The following is a 20,462-nucleotide window of genomic DNA, read 5'->3' as shown; positions in this document are numbered from 1 at the left end:
GAAAACTGAGGAAGAAAAGAAGGGACCAAAATGGAGGCAGATGTAAGGAAATAGGGAGAAAAGAAGATAAGGAAGGGGTAATAGGAAAGGAAGGCATGATGGGAAGATAATTCATTAAAAGTTATCAAGATTTTAAGCATTCACTATCTACTTTAATAATGATCTATGTGGTAGATATTATACCCATTTCACAAACAAGGAAACATACTACTAGCAATTAAATAATTTGCCCCAAATCACACTGATAGTAAGTGATAGAACTGGAATTCAAACATTTAGTCCATTAAACCGCAGGAGGTATTGAAGTAATGTCAGTCAGAAGCCAAACCTGGCTACTAACTTCTCCGTTAGTAAAATGAGGTAGTACTTGTAAGGCTACTGATTACAGTAAGCTCTCAAATAATAGCTATCAACCCTTTGAAAAAGATTAAAGTACTAACTAGTGATAAGTACAATTCTAAATCCTCCTTCCCTCTAGGTCTGAGTGTAAGGATCAAAAACTCACCAGAATCCTTAGTATTTTGACATAGAATCCTCAAATCCACCAGGCACCACACATTCCATAGACTGAATCGATAGTCTCCTACAGGGGCTCTTGGATGTCTCAGTCAGTTGAACGTCCAACTCTTGGTTTCTGCTCATGATCTCATGGGTGGTGGGATGCATAGAGCTCTTCGTGGAGCCGAGGGCTGGGGGGTCCTGGGGTTGGACCCTGTTCAGGTCTGGGCTCATGCTCAGTGCAAAGTCTGCTTGGGATTCTTTCCCTCCCTCTCTCCTTCTCCCTCTGTGCCCATGCCCCAACCCCCCCACCCCCACTCTCCCTAAAATAAATAAATCTTGGGGCACCAGGGTGGCTCAGTCAATGGAGCCTCCGGCTTTTGGTTTCAGCTCAGGTCATGCTCTGATGGGTAGTGAGAACAAGCCCCACATTGGGCTCTGTGCTCAGTGGGGAGTCTGTTTGAAGATTCTCTCCCTCTACCCCTCTCATGAACTTTCTCTCTCTCAAATAAATAAATAAAATCTTTTAGAAATAATAATGTCTCCTACATATATGTCCTCCTAATGTTAAATGTACATAGGTTATACTACGACCAACTAAATATGCATTAATTTAAATTTAATTCAATATATTATTGCATCATTAAGTATTATCTCTATCAACAAAATCTAAAAATACAACCACTCTCAGGTAGTTAAAAAGAGAGTCCTTGTATTCAAAAAGCCTGGGAATGACCATGACTGTAATCCTTATAGTATTCTACACGAAACAGAGTAGTGAGAACAGTCAGCTGAGACGTACATCTTACCTCTCCACCCCTCAGACTAACAATCATCATCCCCATCTTCTCAATAATTACCTTCCCTACTATCCATTCTCCTCACAGCAAAGATAAGTGATTTTTTTTCTAATGGCAATATTGCTCCTGTCATTTTTCTGCTTAGAATCATTTAACTGGCCCCAGTGCCTTCAGACTAAAGATCAGACTCCAGCCTGGGTATCAAAAGCCTTCTGTGATCTGGTTGCTCTTTAGCAATCCAGACTCCATCACACACTGTCTAAATTCCAGCCTATTGAACTACTTTCACTTCCTAAGACAGGCTGAGTGCTTCTTCTTGCTGTCCTACTTTTCTACTTACTATTCTTCCTCTTTCTAGTCCTCAAGACTAATTTCTCAAAATTTCACAGCCCAGCTTTGACATTTTTTTCTGCAGAGAGGCTTCTCTGATTGCTTTGTCAAGCTGAGTTAAGTGTAGCTTGTAAGACCTCCATAGCATTGATTGCACTGCATTGCAATTGCACCATAATTGGATTCTAAGCTCTGTGAAGATGCGAATTGTGTCTGATTTGTCTTCTGAAGTCTGTGCCATGCCCGGCACATAGCAGATGCTCAGTAAAGATCTGCTGAATACATTTTAAAACTCTATAAAAAGAATCCTATCTCCAAAGGCAGAATAGTTGTGTTTTTTTTTTTTAATTTTGTTTGGCTTTTGTTTTAATTCTCTGCAGAAGAAAACTGTATCAGTAAATCTATAGTCAGACCCTCAAGCACAGAGACAAGGAGGTGAAGAGAGCAGGGTCAATAAAATTGACTGCAAGGAGCCAGCAGCCCTGGAAGCAGATCCTGGGGTCCTTGACCAGGTCATTTATCCTCATGTCCTGGCCTTCCCTACCTAACCAGTGGAATTAATATTGTTGCTAGTTTTTTTATTTCTACAAGAATGTCAAGATTCCTTAATGAATATAAAACTGTTTATATAAAACTGTTTATATAAAACCAGTTTATATAAAACTGGTGACAAAATTTAATAAATAGTTTAATGAGTATTGCTTTAAATGTACTTTTTTTAAAGATTTTATTTATTTATTCATGAGAGACACAAAGAGAGAGAGAGGCAGAGACACAGGCAGAGGGAGAAGCAGGTTCCATGCAGGGAGCCCGACATGGGACTCGATCCCAGGTCTCCAGGATCACTCCTCCGGCCGAAGGCTGCGCTAAACCACTGAGCCACCCAGGCTGCCCAAAATGTACTGTTTTTTAACATGGAATTTATGTAATACGTATCATTGGGGATGTATAAACAGCTCAGAGTCCTTTCTAATTGCTCTTCAAAATGCATTCCAAAAATAATTAGGTCACTGGCATGGACTATTATACCCATTTTGCAGGGCAGCCCAGGTGGCTCAGCGGTTTAGCACCGCCTTCTGCTCAGGACCTGATCTGGGATCAAGTCCCGCATCGGACGTCCCGCATCGGACTACAGCAGGGAACCTGCTTCTCCCTCCGCCTGTGTCTCTGCCTCTCTATGTGTGTCTCTCATGAATAAATAAATAAAATCTAAAAAAAAAATACCCATTTTGCATAGAGATACCTGAAGACAGAAGGGTCAGGGCTGATTTCCTTTTGAGCACACAACATAAGATTTTGGAAAAAGAATATTTTCTTTCTCTAATCCCACTTCTTCCCTTTTGCCATTATATACCATCTTTAATGCTGTATGGTGGTTTTAAGTTTATTTATTATCATTTTTAGTAATCTCTACACCTATTGTGGGGCTCCAACTCACAATCCCAAGACCAAGAGTTGCGCGTTCTACCGACTGAGCCAGCCAGGCACCCCAGCGCTTGTTGTTTTGTGAATCTTTCTTCTTTTACTAGACTTCGAACTCCCTGAAGGCAGAGACTAGGTCTTACTTTACTATTTTGTCCTCACTGAGGATGTGGAATTGTGTAGGTATGCAAAAAATGTTTGCTGAAATGTTTGTGCAACTCCTAAAGGTTATCTGCTAACCATGTTCTTAAGTTTACGGTTATGAAAGCATCTCTGCTTTGTGGTTTATTGAAGAAAAATCTCACCTTCAAAAGAAACAAATACTTTCTGGTGCCCATCACCTCTCTCCCCTTAATTCTACTCACCTGACACTCTGCTTAACTTTTTTCGGTGCTGTGGAGCTCCCATCTTTTCCAGGAAGTACATGCTATCTCTCTGCATTAAAAAGTCATAGATTTTTCCTTTGAAGCTACGGAGGACATGATTTGCACAGCTGGCTCCCAACAACACAAACAGTAATACAAGCTGACTGAAAGCAATCTCCTGATATTTTAAATTATTTTAAATTTAAACAACTCATCAAATGAGTTAAATTTTTGCTTTTCACTTAGTCATATTTTTCAAATAAATCTCTCCCCAATATTAATGCAGATGTGACTCTCTCTGCAGATGAATGGGTCACTGCCACATCTTAAAGAAGGCTGAGAGAGAGAGAGAAAGAGAGAGAGGAGTGGCTGCCAGTTTTGTGGGGGCTTAGTCACATGATTCAATAGTAACAGTCAGGAATGAGAAGAGAGAGAAAACAAAAATAAAAACAAAAGCAACTATTCAATTAGTCCAGATGGAGAAAAACAGCCCATCAGCTAATTGATTATAGCTATCATGACAGCTGATTACAGTCTCTGCCTGTAAAAACACAGGGCTAAAAAAAAAAAAAAAGGCACACAAAAAGAACGCACTGCCTTTCATTAGTTTGTTGGTGAAATGCCCTCCTAACAGATGATGCAACGCAATCCAGCCCTTCTGTGGTAACAAACAAAGTTAACCCATGATGTTGCTGTTGTAGCCAAGTTCCTGTCTGCTGACAAGAGAGTCAGTCTTTGTAACTGTAGTTTGGAATGTCTTAGAACTCAAAAGCTATATCACACTGCTTGTGTAAAGGCAGAGGCTTTGGGATGCATCTTTTCTGTGCCCAAATGACCTACAAATGATGACACTATTATAGCTACTCATTCACTGTCAAGTGAACAATCGGCATCCCGGTGTTTCTTTGGGATTGAAGATGATTTGACCCCAGACTTGCTCCCCTACCATCCCAAGTATCCCATGACTGCTGATGCCCCATTCTGCTCCAGGGATTGCAAAGACAGGTGCAGCACGTGCCCCTGGGAGAGCAGATGGATCATCCACCACAAATTACAATGCGATACACTGAACTCTTTGATAGTGCTCTAGGGGCATAGAGGGAAAGGCAGTTCACTCCGCTATTGGGCAAATGGGATGTAGGGAAGTTTTCTCAGAGCAGGTCCTAGAACTGGGCTTCAAATGTCACTAAGAGTCTCTCAAGCATGTGTAGGACACTTAGCACAGGATCTAACAAATATAAGATTTTCAAATAAAGAAACATTTTGTTATTTAGGAAAGCAATACTATTAATTGGGTGGAAGGGTGTTCCAGCAGGAAAAGAATATGCATGAAGTCCTTAAGAGATATCCTAGGCTGAAAATGAAGAACAGCTCTGTGGCTAGAAGATGGGGGGAGTCTCAATGGAATTCTCATTTTAGCAAGATAAATTTGTTGGCAGAGTGGAGAGTGGAACAAAGGTTACGAGAGGAAGGTGAGGGGCACCTGGGTGGCTCAGTGCGTTAAGCATCTGCCTTTGGCTCAGGTCATGAGCCCAAGGTCTGGGGATGGATGGAGACCCACATGGAGCCTGCTTCTCCTTCTCCTCCCCACTCATGCTCTCTCCCACTATCTCTGTCACTATCTCTGTCTCTCTCAAATAAATAAATAAATAAATAAACAAAATCTTAAAAAAAAAAAAAAAAGAGGGAGGTGAAATCAAGGAAGCCAATTAGGCAGCTGTTATAAAAGTTCAGTCAAGATGAGGGGAAGATATTGAGGAAATCCTGCCCTGGGGTAAAACAAATCAGCAGCAACCAAGATCTGACACACCAGAAGGCCAGATTCCACCTCGCAGGCCAGGCCAGTCTCTGGACAAGAGAAGGTCACATTCATGGCCAGACAACTGCAACAAGGGCTAGTTTTGTTTTTAGACTCTGGCACCTACAGGCATTAGAATAGCAGTTCTCAGTTCTGCATCTCACCTGGTAAACATTTTTATAATGCAGATGCCTTACCTCTACTCCAGATATACTGAAGTAAAATCCCTGGGAGGATCTACAATTTTTAAATGGCTCACACAGCCAGAAGTGAGAGCCACGGCCCAGTCAGCAATCAAATAAAACAGTGACTTAGTGCCTTTCCCAAAAAGTCTCCAAGTGTCTGAATATAGTTGTGAGGACACATTTGGTAACCAGATGGGGATGCCCCTGAGGCAAGCTGATCATTCCAGGAGAGGCTCTACTGTTAGCAGAGGTGCAAGCAAGGCCTCACCACTATGTGACTTGAGTGTCTTGTTCTTGAAAGCTTTAACCAAGCTTCTGAACATACCCAAAAGAAGTATTCCAAAATAATGTAAGGGTCTGACTCTACAAAGGGAGAATACAGATTCTCAACCACCAAATGACAATCAGTAAGGAGGCAGAAGAAAACACAGGTCTGGGATCCTTGGGTGGTTCAGTGGTTTAGTGCCTGCCTTTGGCCCAGGATGTGATCCTGGAGACCCGGGATTGAGTCCCACATCGGGCTTCCTGCATGGAGCCTGCTTCTCCCTCTGCCTGTGTCTCCGCCTCTCTCTCTCTCTCTCTCTATGTCTCTCATGAATAAATAAATAAAATCTTTAAAAAAAAAAAAAAGGAAACACAGGTCTTAGTCTTTGGTCTTCCATGAACTGGGTAACTTTTATCACATTCTACCTGTATTTTACACTCTGATTCTAAAACCACAACTCTGCACATTGTGGACAAGATGGTTGCGTTGAAACAAAGGACATTCACCTGAATTATGTCTTAATAACTAAAATCGTTCCTGTTTTCCAAACTCTTATGCTATAAAAGATACTATTCTAAGTGCATTCCTTGTTATGTTTAAGACTCTCAAAAACCCCGGGAGATAATTATCACAGTCTACAGATAGAGAAATGAGTTTCTGAAACCTAAATAGCTTGGGAAAGATCACTGAGCTATGAAGAAACAGAACCAGCCCTGAACCCATCTCAGACAAAGGCAGTATTGGTAACCACCACTGTTTCTGCTTCCATATGTCCAGGATTCATAGCCCATGTTGGAATGTAAACTCCTTGAGATCAAAGGCTAAGTGAAGTTTAGGATTATCTTTGAGTCTTTCTATCAGGTCTCCTCCATTGTTTTTTTTAATTACTGGATTTTAATATTTTCTTGATTACTGGATTTTAGTGAGATAAGAAGGCCAGAGAAGTTCTACCAACTTAAGATTCTTCTCTCTTGGTGCCTAGAGTCTGAGCACCACTAGTGAAGGCAGTACAAGAGGCCTCCTCTGCATGCATGGCTGCTTGGGTAGATCAGTCAGTTAAGCCTCTGACTTGTGGTTTCAGCTGAGGTGATGATCTCATAGGTTGTGAGATTTAGCTCCTTACTGGGTTTCTAGCTAAGTAGGGAGTCTGCTTGAAAAATTCACTTCCTCTGCGCCACCCCCTCCCCCGACTCCCCTGCTCTCATGCACACTCTGAAAATAAATAAATAAATCTTAAAAAAGAAAAAAAGAAGCCTCCTCTGCAAAATGCTGGTCCCTCTCTTTGGGAGGAAGAAAGAAGCTTTCAACATTTACAGTGTGAATCTGTTAATCAGATTAGTTCTTTTTAGAAGTGAAGCTAGGTACTCAGGAAGAAGTTTGATTTAAAAAAAAAAGTAGCTAGGAGCTGGGCCTTTATTATTTTTTTTATTTTAAAAATGTATTTATTTATTTGAGAGAGAGAGAGAGAGAGAACAAAAGAGTGAGGGGCAGTGGGAGAGGGAGAGAGAATTTCCAGCAGACACCATGTGGAGTGCAGAGCTGGACATGAGATTGTGACCTGAGCCGAAACCAAGAGTCTGGTGCTCAACCAACTGCATCACCCAGGTACCCCAAGGAGCTGGGCCTTTGGCACAAGAGGCACAAGGCTCAGAGTTCAAGGATTTATTTAATGCCAACTTTTAGCAGACTTGCGTTTACCTGCTACTGTGGATGTATTGTTCAGGAAGGAAGAAAAGGGACAGAGCTGTAGGTAAGGTTATTAGGACACTGAGACTGCAAAGTGAGGTCATTATAACTGCCTGAGCCTATTCATTCGTTCAACAGGCATTTAGTATTGAGCAACTAACAGCAGTTTTGGATTTGCATGGTTTCAAAATGCCCAATTTTCCATTACTATGGTTTAATTAAGTACCACCAGTTCCTTAACAACATGATTCAAATTTCAATTATGACAGTATTTTAACTTGAGTGAATAAAGTGAAAACTTGCCACAGACTTCTTGGTCCACAAATCACTGTGTAATAACAGATGCACACCATCATTAGTGACCTACCACGTCACTTCTTTCAAGGTATGTCGGTCATGGGTCACTGCACACCTGTTGTTCAGTTCACACACAGACAGCAAAGCATGTCATTTTGCTTCACTGTGTCCCAGTGATAAGCCCATGGGACATTTTACCAAAATGGATAATTGAAAGAGGGAATTTGCCAACAAAGATGAGGGTGCAGTACAGAAGGAAAAAGTTATAAGTGAAATTCACATGGGACAGTGGAATTACAGAAGATACAGCTGAGAGCAGAAACATCAACACTGCCCCCCTTTGAGAAACGCCAGATGTGCAGCCAAAGGAACCTAGTAAAAGCTTCGAAATGTAAGTGAGGAGAGTGGTTGGATGGAAAAGGATGAAGATGTTTCAGAGGAAAAAAAATTCACATCAAAGGAACTCTCAGAGATATTTTATAACACTGAATGTGCAAAGGATAAAAAGTTGAAAGCGGATTCAGAATTAGAAAAAAAAAAAAGACAATTTGCCAAGGTATAGAAAAGATGCTTGCTCAGTTATCGTTCTATAGCAACAAGAAGAAAAAGGCAAGCACTATTCAAACTATCCTTTTCTACCAAGAAAGAAAACACATTAATTTTCAACATTTCTAGTAATTCAAGTAATAGCATACTAAACAAACATATTACTTTTTTTTTTCCATTTCGCAGCCAACAAAAAGTTGTGTGTGTGTGTGTGTGTGTGTGTGTGTGTGTGTGTGTGTGTTTAAGATTTTATGTACTTGAGAGAGAGCATGAGCAGGGGGAGTGGCAGGCAAAGGGAGAAGCAGGCTCCCCACTGAGCTGGATCCCAGTTCCTGATCTGAGCCAAAGGGAGATGCTTAATTGACTGAGCCACCCAGATGTCCCAAGTTTTTAATGTTTTGACAAAAAATTTAAGAGGTCTCAGGCAATAATAGTTTTTACCATTGATCATTAAGATGTCATGTTTATAGTCTCACACTACCATGCAAAGCAAAGACTGCCTGTATTATGTACCAGACATCAAAAATCACAGTCCTTGTTTTCTTGGTGGTCTCACAGCAAACAAATTAATCCTAAAAACCTGTGATTAATTGTTTGATGTTTAATGAGGGTCCTAGCCTAGCTCACAGCACCCGAAAGGGATTTAGAGGAACAGTGGAAGGCGTTTTGGTAGGGGGCGGGGGGTTGGAGAGAATTAAGTAACAAAGGAGGTGCTGACTAGGGGAGCACCACTTCTGAGGAGAATGCAAATCTCCCAGCCCAGCAAGTATACTTCCTCACCCCAGAGGCAGGGTGAGGAGTGACTCCGGGCTGGTTTTTAAACTGGCTGCTAACAGCTCAGTGTAGTGCCAGATACATATTAATTGCCATCAGAATGCAGACATACAGGTTAAGGTTCTGTTTCGAAAATAACACCGAAACTGGAAATGATAACAAATACCACTCTTGGCCAACTTGTGTGAATAAAGTTTCTTAAAACCAGTGCTAAGTGAATGCAAATTTCTATGTCCTCAAAGTCATGGAAATGCAAAGTAGTATCTGTGAAGATGTGTGTTCTTAAGGAAATCAAGTCATGGTAGTATATGAAATGACACATGTGACTTTATGCACTGGCTGTGATTTTTAAGTCCAAAATGTATATCATGTTGGGTTTTCCATCAAAAAATAAGGTTGAATAATTGATTTATGGCTCCTACCAAAGAAGATGTGGAGCTCTGTAATATGCCTGTGGATGCACCTAGGAACACAGAGGTTAAGAGATAGAAGGGCCCTTAGGATTCATCTTGCATTTAAAACAACAACAACATCTGAGGTGAATTTCATCTAGGGATGCCAGTTGTCTAGCTCCAGTCAGATGCCTGCTTCATAACAACAACAGCTAACATTTTTCTGAGTATTTACTGTGTGCTAGCTTTACATATGAAGCATTAGGTCTTTAAATCCTCACAGAGCCATGAGATAGTTACTGATGGGGGAACAGAGGACTAGCTGAGGACAAAGCACAAACCTGGGGCAGCACATTGACAAGTGAAACAGGAAGAAGGACATTCCTCTACATAACTCAACTGCCTCGATGTTAATACTTTGGTAAGGGCAAGAGGCAATCTTAGCCCAACCTCCAGGACCCTGTGAATCTGCTTTACACATAAAAACTTCTTTATAAATTATTTTTATCTCTAAGCCGCCAAGATAGGTGTTGGCAATCATCCCCCAAGCATATGGCCCACCAATATACATCTGAAGGGTTTCAAAACTCAGGTTTTATTAGATGGCAATAAGTGACCTTTTCCCCAACAATAGCTAGCCCCCTCAAGGTCCTGGAAACCTTGCTACCAAAATTCCTTAGAAAGTAGGCTATCCCCAAACTCCTCCCAACTCCCAGGTATATAATCAGCCACTCCTCACAAGCCCTGGGCAGCGGCTCTTCCTGCCCACAGGTCCAGTGCCAGTGCTTTAATAAAACCACCATTTTGCACCAAAGACATCTCAAGAATTCTTTCTCGGTCATCAGCTCTGGACCTCACCCCACCAAAGCCCACCTATATTCCAAAACTTCATCAGTTACTACTATGATTACCATTGATTTGCAGATGTGGAAACAGTCTCATGTTACTTGGCAGATCTAAGCTAACCATGGGGGAGTTGCTTAGAAATCAGGCAGAGAGGATCCCTGGTGGCTCAGCGGTTTAGCGCCTGGCTTCAGCCCAGGGCATGATCCTGGAGTCCTGGGACCAAGTCCCACATTGGGCTCCCTGCCTGGGGCCTGCTTCTCTCTCTGCCTGTGTCTCTGCCTCTCTCTCTCTCCATGTCTCTCATGAATGAATAAATAAGATCTTAAAAAAAAAAAGAAAAGAAATCAGGCAAAATGATCGGAGCTGACATTCTTACCTACTAAGGAGGTACCCCAAAATAAGGTAACCATGGTCTTTGTGCCTCAGAGAATTCTGGAATCCAGCTTTCCATATACAACTACTAACCTTTAAATTAGTAATACAATTAATTCTACTTTTACAGATGAGAAAACTGAAGGCACAAAATTCCGTGGTTTCCCGAGGTTGCATAGTTTATAATTGGTGAAAGCAAGATTCAACTCAAAAGCCTATTGGTTTTTTCAGACTTGTATCAGCCTATCTCCTTGCGTTTGAACTACACTCTCCCTCGGGAGGCTCTGGGTATTTGAACAGAACGTGCACACATTAATATGTGTGATCTGAAATCAGTGTGGATCCAGGCATATCTGGAACCCATAAAAATCAGCAGCAAGAATTTCACTTTCCTAAATCTCTGTCTGTGATACACAGTAGCAAGAGTCTGGCAGCTCACAGGAGACAGACTTACTATGAAGAGACCAATGGTGAATTAAGCTCATGAAGTGTGGGTTTGGGGCTGCACGGAGGTGGAGGAAGAGAAAATTCACTGTGTGTGGTTCCTTTAGAACACAGAGAGCAACAGATAGGGAAATAGAGCAGCCTTAAGGTGTCTGCAAGCAGTGGGTGCTGAGAAACGGCAGGCACTGCTGTTCTAGGAAGGGAAAGGGAGGGGAATTTGCCATCCTCTCTTCCTTTTCATGGCCACGACTCCCCACTGGTCTGTCGAAAGAAATGGGTCTGAGAAAAGTAGCATGATTCTCACCACAGCTCCTTAGCCAGTTTCCAGAGGTTTTCAGCATAGCAGGCAGCTGCTTCCCAAATTCAGCTCTGCTTCCCTCCTCCTGGCTGAGATGTACTGGTGCAGGACTCCGCCTGCCAGCGCACACTCTGGAAGCTCTTGAGTTGTGGCCAAAGCCTCTTAGGAGCAAGGCAGGTGGGGCCACCTTCTTAGGCTACCGGCAGAGCTAGTTTGAGATGCTTTGCAACACAAAAGGGCCAATTTAAGAGATGGGATTACTTTCTCCATGCTATCCTTTTAAAGCAGTAACAAATCACTTTCCAGATGTTTATTGTTTCACTTAGCTTTTTCTTTCTCTTCTCAGCTAAAAAGACCTGAGCGCTGGAACCACAGAGGAGGTGGAAGCCTGCCTGGGGAGCCTGGGGAAGGGAGGCTGGAAGACTTCTTCAAGCCCGTCCCACCCTCTAGCTAGTTGCTGGTGTTTGAAATGCCAACACGGAAGTGTTGGTCTGGTATCTTCTTTTAAAATATAGAAGAGAGTAAACAAAATTCTTCACAAGGTAGAGCTAATTCTTCAGCTGGCAGGCTAGAGTGGGCTGGCTTCCCTAGGCCAGGAAATCTGTGCTTAAACGAACCTTTAGGTGGAAAGAGTAGAGAGAGGATTTAAGGAAGCAAATTCACCTTTCACCTTTCTGTGTGACAACACCAACTCAAGAAACTAGGTCCCTCCAATCTGAGAAGTCAACCCCTTTTTTTGAACTAAAAAATATCCTAATGCTAAGCTCAAGACCTTGCTTTTTAAAGCTTTTATTGGTATTTCAGGATGAGTAACAAACTTGGAAATTAGAATAATTTTTATTCTACCCTAGAAGCGTTTTTCAAATGTGCTTAATGACTCTTAATTTTTATATATGCTGCAATTTCCCTTTTGTTTTGATACGTACATAAATGTACATAAATGTAAAGCCATAGTGCAGATATTGCTGTTCATGTATTGATTAATGGGTTGCTAGATGGAGCTCAGACACTTAAATTTCCTCTCTGAACTATTGATCATTATTGCAATTCAATTTAGTATGGCACTGTTTCCCTGCCCTCTCTGTTCCTACCTAAATCAGATGTTGCGGGGCCATGGTAACCACCTACTGTTTCTCCCTGTTACTTCCTATATCAAACTTAAAGTGCACAGGCTAGAAAATTCAATGATTTTTTTAAAAACTCAAATAAGAATCAATCAAGCTGGGCAGCCCCAGTGGCCCAGTGGTTTAGTGCCACCTTCAGCCTGGGGTGTGATCCTGGAGACCTGGGATCGAGTCCCACATCGGGCTCCCTGAATGGAGCCTGCTTCTCCCTCTGCCTTTGTCTCTGCCTCTCTCTCTGTGTGTCTGTCATGAATACATAGATAAAATCTTTAAAATAAAAAAGTAGTTGACTTCCCTAAAACCCTTATAAAAAAAAAAAAGAATCAATCAAGCTCCCCTAAGATGGGAAGTCATTTGAATGTAAATGTTTAATTTAAAAAACCAGCTGTAGGGATCCCTGGGTGGCGCAGCGGTTTAGCGCCTGCCTTTGGCCCAGGGCGCGATCCTGGAGACCCGGGATCGAATCCCACATCGGGCTTCCGGTGCATGGAGCCTGCTTCTCCCTCTGCCTATGTCTCTGCCTCTCTCTCTTTCTCTCTCTGTGACTATCATAAATAAATAAAAATTTAAAAAAAATAAATAAAAATAAAAAACCAGCTGTAAATATGTTCATCAGAAACAAATGGGTGACGGGCACTGAGGGGGGCACTTGACGGGATGAGCACTGGGTGTTATTCTGTATGTTGGTAAATTGAACACCAATAAAAAATTAATTTATTAAAAAAAATAAAGCAGTATCCAGAATAAAAACAAAACAAAACAAATTATCACTAGGAAAACAGGACTAAGGAGTTGAATCTGCTCAATTGCTTGAAGGTTTCAAAGATGTTCAAAGTGGATTTCAGGGATAAAATGAGCTTATCACTAACACTTCTAAGAAGTCTTGACAGAATGACTACCCTGACCAACTTGAAAGCTGTGAGAGTCTCAGAGATTTTAGGTTGGGTCATGAAACTAAACAAGGTCCATTTAAACCACACCTATGGGCGTGGGAGTGCCCTTTTCTCTCCCTCCACTTACAGAAACATTGGGAAAAAAAGTAAAAAATAAATGAATTTTCTTTAAGAGCCGTACTTTATTTATTTTACAATTAGTTGTTGAACCTGTCAATCACAGTTCTACAGGACAAGGGAATAAGCTGAAATCAGATGAGCCCCTGAGGCAGGAACTTAGAGTCTAAGCAGGAAGACAGATAATCAATGAAACCTCCCAGAAGGATGAAGGCTGCACAATTGCAGATCGTGTCTCTGTTAAATACAAGTATTTGACCACCATTTTGAAGTCAGTCAATCACAAGTGGGAGCCGATCACTAGAGCAAGTGGTTATTTGAGGATCCTTGCAGACATCACATCTGCCTTAAAGAAAAGAGTGCTTTGAGGAGTTTTCATCAAGAATCCTCTCTTTTTCTTTCTCTCTCTCTCTCTCTCCAGGCATCTTGAAATCACTGCCCCCTTTGGTTCCTTGAAAAAGAAAGTAATGACACCTGAGATGAGAATTCTCTTCTTGTCCACAAGTGCCAATCTTATCTCAGACCAGTGTTTTATCTCTTCCCAATCACCAACACGGAAAGAAGATAATTGCAAAATGGGTCTCCCGCCTCTGTGAAATGATTTTACTATTTCTAATAGAGAAATTCTGGTTTGCAAAAACCAAGCCTCTCCATTTCCTCTGTTCAGTGGAGATTCCATTCAAATTGAAAGGCTTATTTTCATAGCTTCTGCATAGACAATCTCACCCAACAACATATCTACTTATTCTCTAGTAGATTCTTGACAGACAGGTTTTGAGTGTAATGCTAAGTAGTAAGCTACACAGGACCCTCTTAATAGACCTGAGGGACCCAAGGACTAACCTAAGTGAGTGATTGCCATTCACAGCCATTACCAACTGCTCTCTCCGCACCTTCCAATCCCACCACCTAGGACTAATACGGAGAGAAGTAATAAGGTTTATAGGGACACTGGTACAACAGGATGCCTTTGTACTGTAGCAATGCAAGCATTGATATGCAGAAGATCTGGAATGCTCATTGTCATTTGCTTCTTTTTGTTCCTCTGCTGACTGCCTCTTCCTCCCTAGAACTGGCAAGATTTCTTTGTGCCTTTTCCAAAGCTCCCAGCCTCCTTTGCTACTCAAAAGTCTTTCTGATTATAGTATCTTCCATGCAAAATGGAAAAGGGTGAAGGTTCTGGGGTGAAAGACTCTCAGATTTGGAATCTGAATTAGAATTTAAGACTAGGGAAACTCTGACATGGTTTTAGTTCTCCCTTGGGCAGAGTCAGGTGGATGATTTTAGCCAAATCACTCACTTTAGTTTTTCATCTGTCAAATTGCATATTTAATGAGATCAAACAAGAGGAAGTGCTCTGGAAAGTGAAAAACGGCAGATGCCACAGAATTACCATACAGTTGAAGTCATATAATAGTTTTGAGAAGGTTTCAGACAAGTCATGGATTTTAAAGGGTGTAAAGTCTTTGCTTAATGGCATCACAGTTTTCCTAGTCATCTAAGCTAGAAATCCTCAAACCTTGATCCCAGATCTAATCAGGCACCAAATCCCATCATTTTTGCCTTTAAACATCTCTGTGGTCTGTAAGTACCTCCTTGTCACCGCCATTGGCATGAATGAAGCTCTCTCCAAGTGGTTCCCTCTCTCTAATCTCACCTTCCCTCCATGCATTAGCCACACCAGCTGTCAGAGAACCCCTTATAAAATGGTCATCTGATGTCACTTCTCTTAAAATCCTTTGCTGACTCCTCATCAACTACAATATAAAGCCTATATTCTTAGAGAAGCATATTACTGCTTCACAAACTTATTCTTCTGTTAGCCTCTCTCTTCACTGTCTTCTTCCTGGAAAATTTGGTGTCTTTTCACAGAAAGCTCTTCCCTTTTGTCCATTTACATTATACATTCTTCTAAAGCATATTCAAACACTACTACCTCTGAGAATCTTTCTGAACTTCACAGACTGAGTTAATGACCATCTCACTCTTCTCACATACATCTTATTCCAGCATTTCTCATATCACCTTCTAATATTTCAGATCTTTATTCAGCTGATGGTATCACTGGTATGATCCAGTGTAGCATTTCTGATGGGCTGGCTTTAATGAATCATGAAAGACTCAGCACAAATCCCTGGACACATCTGACAGCTTTGAGGCAAAGAGCCAACCCTACCTTACTTTGGGCAATGGCCTATGTCATAATGGTAACACCCTTGGTTTAAGCCTGAATCACAGACTCCTCCTCTGAAACAGATTCAGGTCCTGGGAACCCATCTGGTTTTTCCACTTGAATGAACTTAAAACTGAAGTGAATGGGGACTTCAGAGACTGTTTACCAGTGAAGGCAAAGTAGTACTATGCAGATAACTTGCCCCGGAATGAATTACTGTCAGTAGAACGTTATTGCTTTCATTTTAGTTCTTTCCTTCTGTAATGCAGGAATGATCATTTTGACTTGCAGTTAGGTAATGTCTAAGTCACTCTCCTGTGAAGATCTCTGAATAAAGTATCTTAGACAATGCTAGATTAGAAACAGTTCCATCCATGAGAGACATGTGTAAGTCTGTAAAGTACATCTTTCTTGTTGATCAAATTAGAAGGCTCAAATTCTTGTTTTGCCCTAGCCTTATTCACTCAGTGTCATAGAGGGTAGTATTAAAAGTTATTCTGTAAATAATTCTAAATACAAAGTCTGATGCTAAATAGTTTCCATTCAGATCCAAAGCCGAAATGAGAAAAGGAGACTTTAAGTTGCAGAAGTTCCAAGTGGTACTCAAATGACAATTAATGAATCAACAAAACAGGTGGGTAGAGTTTTCCAAACACATGTCATACAATAACAACCTCCGTGTTAGGATAGCCCAAGCCTTTCTAAAAAAGAAACACCCAAACCTCCCCCAGGTTAATCACACCTAGTTACACAGGAATTATTCTTCTTTACCCACTGAGGCTTGGCACCGACATCCTGGGACTTGGGGACAGCTTATGTGTAGAAGGAATTGCCATAATGACTACACATCTTATCACTTTAAGTTCTCCAAACCAGTCTAACTAGTCTTCACTATCCTCTGTGAGCTCAAAAATACCAGACCACCACTCTCAGTGTTGTTGATAAGGAGCTCAGCAGTAGGCAATTAGATAGAGCTTCCAGGCTTTTAGACTTCATTCTGGGCAAAGTAGACTCCGCAGACTTTATACACCTTAATAATTAGATGCCTTACAATGAAGCTGTGTTGCCCATACCTATAGATTTGTTTACTGCTAAATGAACGTATGACCATTCAAATATATCTTCGTTTAAGAAGAGAGAGCATGAAAAAAAAAAAAAAGGAAGAGAGAGCATGATACTTAATATACCATAATGTCAGATCAGAAACCATGCAACTTGTAGGAGAAAATTAAATGGCTTTATAGAATCAAAAATAAACAAAACTTTTTTTTTAAATCACAGAAATAGGGGTGCCTGGGTAGCTCAGTCAGTTGGGCATCTGCCTTTGGCTCAGGTCATGATTCCAGGGTCCTGGGATCCAGCCCTGTTTTGGGCTTCCTTCTCAGCTGGGAGTCTGCTTCTCCCTTTCCCTCTGCCTGTCACTCCCCCTGCTTGTGCTCTCTTTCTCTCTCTGTCAAATAAATAAATAAAATATTTTACAAAAAAAACACAGGAACAATGTAAATTCATTATGGAAAAAGAATATTTTTAAAGAAAAATATTAGAGCAAAATACAGACCACCTAGGGACAATCATTGTATTTTAGTGATTTCCTTCCATGATTTTTTTTTTTAAGATTTTATTTACTTATTCATGAGAGACACAAAGAGAGAGAGGCAGAGACACAGGCAGAGGGAGAAGCAGGCTCCATGCAGGGAGCCTGATGTGGGACTCGATCCTGGGTCTCCAGGATCACATCCCGGGGCAAAGGTAGCACTAAACCACTGAGCCACCCGTGCTGCCCCCATGATTTTTGTTTTTTTAAAGAAAGTTGAGGTCATACTGAACACACACAAAAAATTGTACATTACTATTGCATTTCCTTCCTTTCTTTTTTCTTTTTAAAGATTTTATTTATTTATTTATTTATTTATTTATTTATTTATAGAAAGCGAAAGACAAAGATAGTGAGAGAGAACACAAGCAGGGAGGAGAAGGAGAAGCAGACTTCTGCCGAGCAAGGAGCCCGACAAGGGGCTTGATACCAGGACCCCGAGATCATGACCTGAACCAAAAGCTGACTTAACCATCTGAGACACTGAGGTGCCCCTACTATTGCAATTTCTGTAACTGCACACATTTTCCTCTGATTTAATAGCTCTTTGTCAAGAAAATGTCAAGAGCATCTTAATGATTCCTTAAAACTTTAGTGAATAGATGTATCATAAATTATTTAACCATTTTCTCATTGTTGAAAATCTATGACACAATATTTCAAAGTTAACATTGGCTACTTAAGCTATTACGTTTATGATATTGCCAAATAATTTAGATGACTAAACAGACATTAGCAAGGGTCAGAAACACTTACGTAACAGTCATTATATATAGACTAGTAGTTATGAGCTTATTCTCCAGAGTTGACATACTCACTGACATCACAGTCTGGTTCTCCCTCATCTGAGTGCTGCCTCCATTTTCTTAGCCATTAAATGAGAATAAGAGTGTACCACCTGATAGAGTTGTCATTAAATTAGTGTCTTTAAAGCACTTAGCCTAGCATTTGCCATACATTAGTCAATAAATGTTAGCTATTTAAAAATAATTATTGAGGTGATTAGTACTTTGTTATTGATATTTGCCATTAGTAATTATTATCACCAGTAATTTGTTATTATTATTTATAATTGTTTTAAAAGATTTTTATTTATTTATTCATAGAGACACACAGAGAGAGAGAGGCAGAGACAGAGGCAGAGGGAGAAGCAGGCTCCATACAGGGAGCCTGAGGTGGGACTCGATCCCAGGTCTCCAGGATCACGCCCTGGGCCGCAGGCGGCACTAAACCCCTGCACCCCTGGGGCTGCCCTATTATCTATAATTTGATTTTTGCTGGGTTATGGCAATGTTGTCAGAAGAGACCAAATGGCATTTACTGATTAATTTAGATCTGATTCTTTAAAAATCCATTCATTTAAGGAAAAAGCCATTTTATATTTTGGGATGTGATTCCAGGAGACAGGCACAGGAAGCTTTTTTTCTGGAAAAGAACCCAGTTAACGGTGGGTGAACTTACAGCTTAATCAAAACATACAATCTCAAGGTTAGCAGGGAACTAAAGGATAATTTTGTGTAGTACCTCTCCCTCACTCCAATCAAACGCCTGGTGAACTTAGACTATTGAATATTTCTCACACTGGGCAAATTCTTACCTAGGTAGGTTTTATACTCAGAAAATCCATTTTGTATTGAACCAACATATGTTTCCTGCATCTTGACCATGTAATAACAAACTCACAGATCACCCCAAACAAGCTTTAACATTGAATTTTGAATACAGTAAAATGATGGGGAGCGCAAGTTCTAATGGATTTATTTTAGAGTTTTAAAAGAGCTTGGTGAGAGTCCAAAGGCAGTAAAACCAAGACTGCATTACTCAGACTTTGTGAGAAATTGAAAAGATTTATGTATTCATTATCATGTGTGCTTTCCTGCAAATGGAATACTCTAAAATAAAAGGAAAGCTTAACGATTTTTCTCAGAAAAAAAAATGTCTAAAGCTGGAATTCTAAAAAGTCTCCTTTAAAGTTGAAATGGAAGCTCTTTTATAGTTTCATATTTCATCTGGGGAGCAGAATACGGGAGAGACAGTCTTGGGACAAGTTTTGTCTGCATTTGTAAACTTACAGATCATCTTCTGAGGGCATTTGCTTCTCCAAAATTGAACCACTCTCTGCATAAAAGTAAATACATAGAAATATTTTTTAAATGACACCAAATACCTTGATAAACAAGGGACTATAAGAGTCACTAAAGCCATTCAATTGAACTTAACAAAATTAAACATCTCTGAATGACTGTGGATCCTAAATATATATTTGCATTAGCCATCAGGCATACTTGACTGTCACATCACTTGAAAATTGTGGTTTCTTTGCATAAAGATTACCTGACTGTATTTGCTATTTTTCTAGTGGTAGTCTCTAGCACAGAAGTTGGCAAGTAGCTGGTTCTCAATAAATGCTCAGATGGATGGGACTGACTATGCATTCCTAAGGGTTATAGATAAATGCCCAGTCCCTCCAACATCTGGTTATCCTGGTAGCCACTGAAATATTGGAGGACTGCCCCTTACGTTCTTGGCCTCTTTCCTCCTTCCACTGCCATCACTTCTTTCCTCCAGAATTATCCCCAGTTCTTGCTATCTTTTCTTATAATCCACAATTTCAAACACATTCATCTAAAGATGTGCTTTTGTTTGTGTTTAAAGAGGAAAAAAAATCTAATTTTAGATCTCTAAGAGAGAAGAAGCTCCCATGCAATTTTTAAAGGTCATAGTGAACATGTATCTGGGCAGCATTCTGGGCAGAGTAGTGTTTTTCAAATTGCAAATCATAACCCATAAAAGGGTTGCAAAGCCAACTTATTATTTCATGATCAATATTGTTCTTTAAAAAAGTAGAATAGAATATATAGAAGGCATTGCAAATAGTTCAAGAGTATTAGTTCATGAAATTTTAAGTTTTTAATCGTGTGTACTTGTGAGTATATATATATATATATATATATATATATATATATATATAGACACACACATACATATACATATTTGTCATATACACACACATGTAGGGCATTGTGCAAGGTGCATAGAATTTGACCTAGGAATTAGCATCTACTCATCTGCTTGTCCTGACACCTCTGTGTAGGGTTCAAACTGCATTGATATAGTGAGAGATTTTGTGCAAGCATGCCCCGAATTTTAAACTGAATGTTTTGTATTATGTGCTGGGGTTTCACAAACAAAATCTGATATTAGCAGTGGCCATCAGGAAAGAGTTAGGAGTGGAAGGTGAGG

General features: G+C 40.5%; 1 protein-coding gene across 32 annotated transcripts in view; it reads right to left on the bottom strand.

Annotated features, from left to right (window-relative positions):
- DLG2 (discs large MAGUK scaffold protein 2) overlaps positions 1-20,462 on the bottom strand; it is a 1,987,603-nt gene that overhangs the window by 232,915 nt on the left and 1,734,226 nt on the right. The window contains exon 1 of one of the 32 annotated variants that reach the window (XM_038568449.1): positions 11,325-11,468. The exons of the other annotated variants lie outside the window; for them this stretch is intronic. Within the exon in view, the coding sequence (XP_038424377.1) occupies positions 11,325-11,361 (37 nt within the window). The 5' untranslated portion in view covers positions 11,362-11,468. Of the gene's footprint in view, positions 1-11,324; positions 11,469-20,462 lie in introns of those variants that run through there. 32 annotated transcript variants of the gene reach the window in all.

Source organism: Canis lupus, chromosome 21 (genome assembly GCF_011100685.1).
Source record: "Canis lupus familiaris isolate Mischka breed German Shepherd chromosome 21, alternate assembly UU_Cfam_GSD_1.0, whole genome shotgun sequence".
Taxonomy (NCBI): domain Eukaryota; kingdom Metazoa; phylum Chordata; class Mammalia; order Carnivora; family Canidae; genus Canis; species Canis lupus.
Note: the sequence above shows the minus strand (reverse complement) of the source record. Positions and strands in the feature narration are given on the sequence as shown.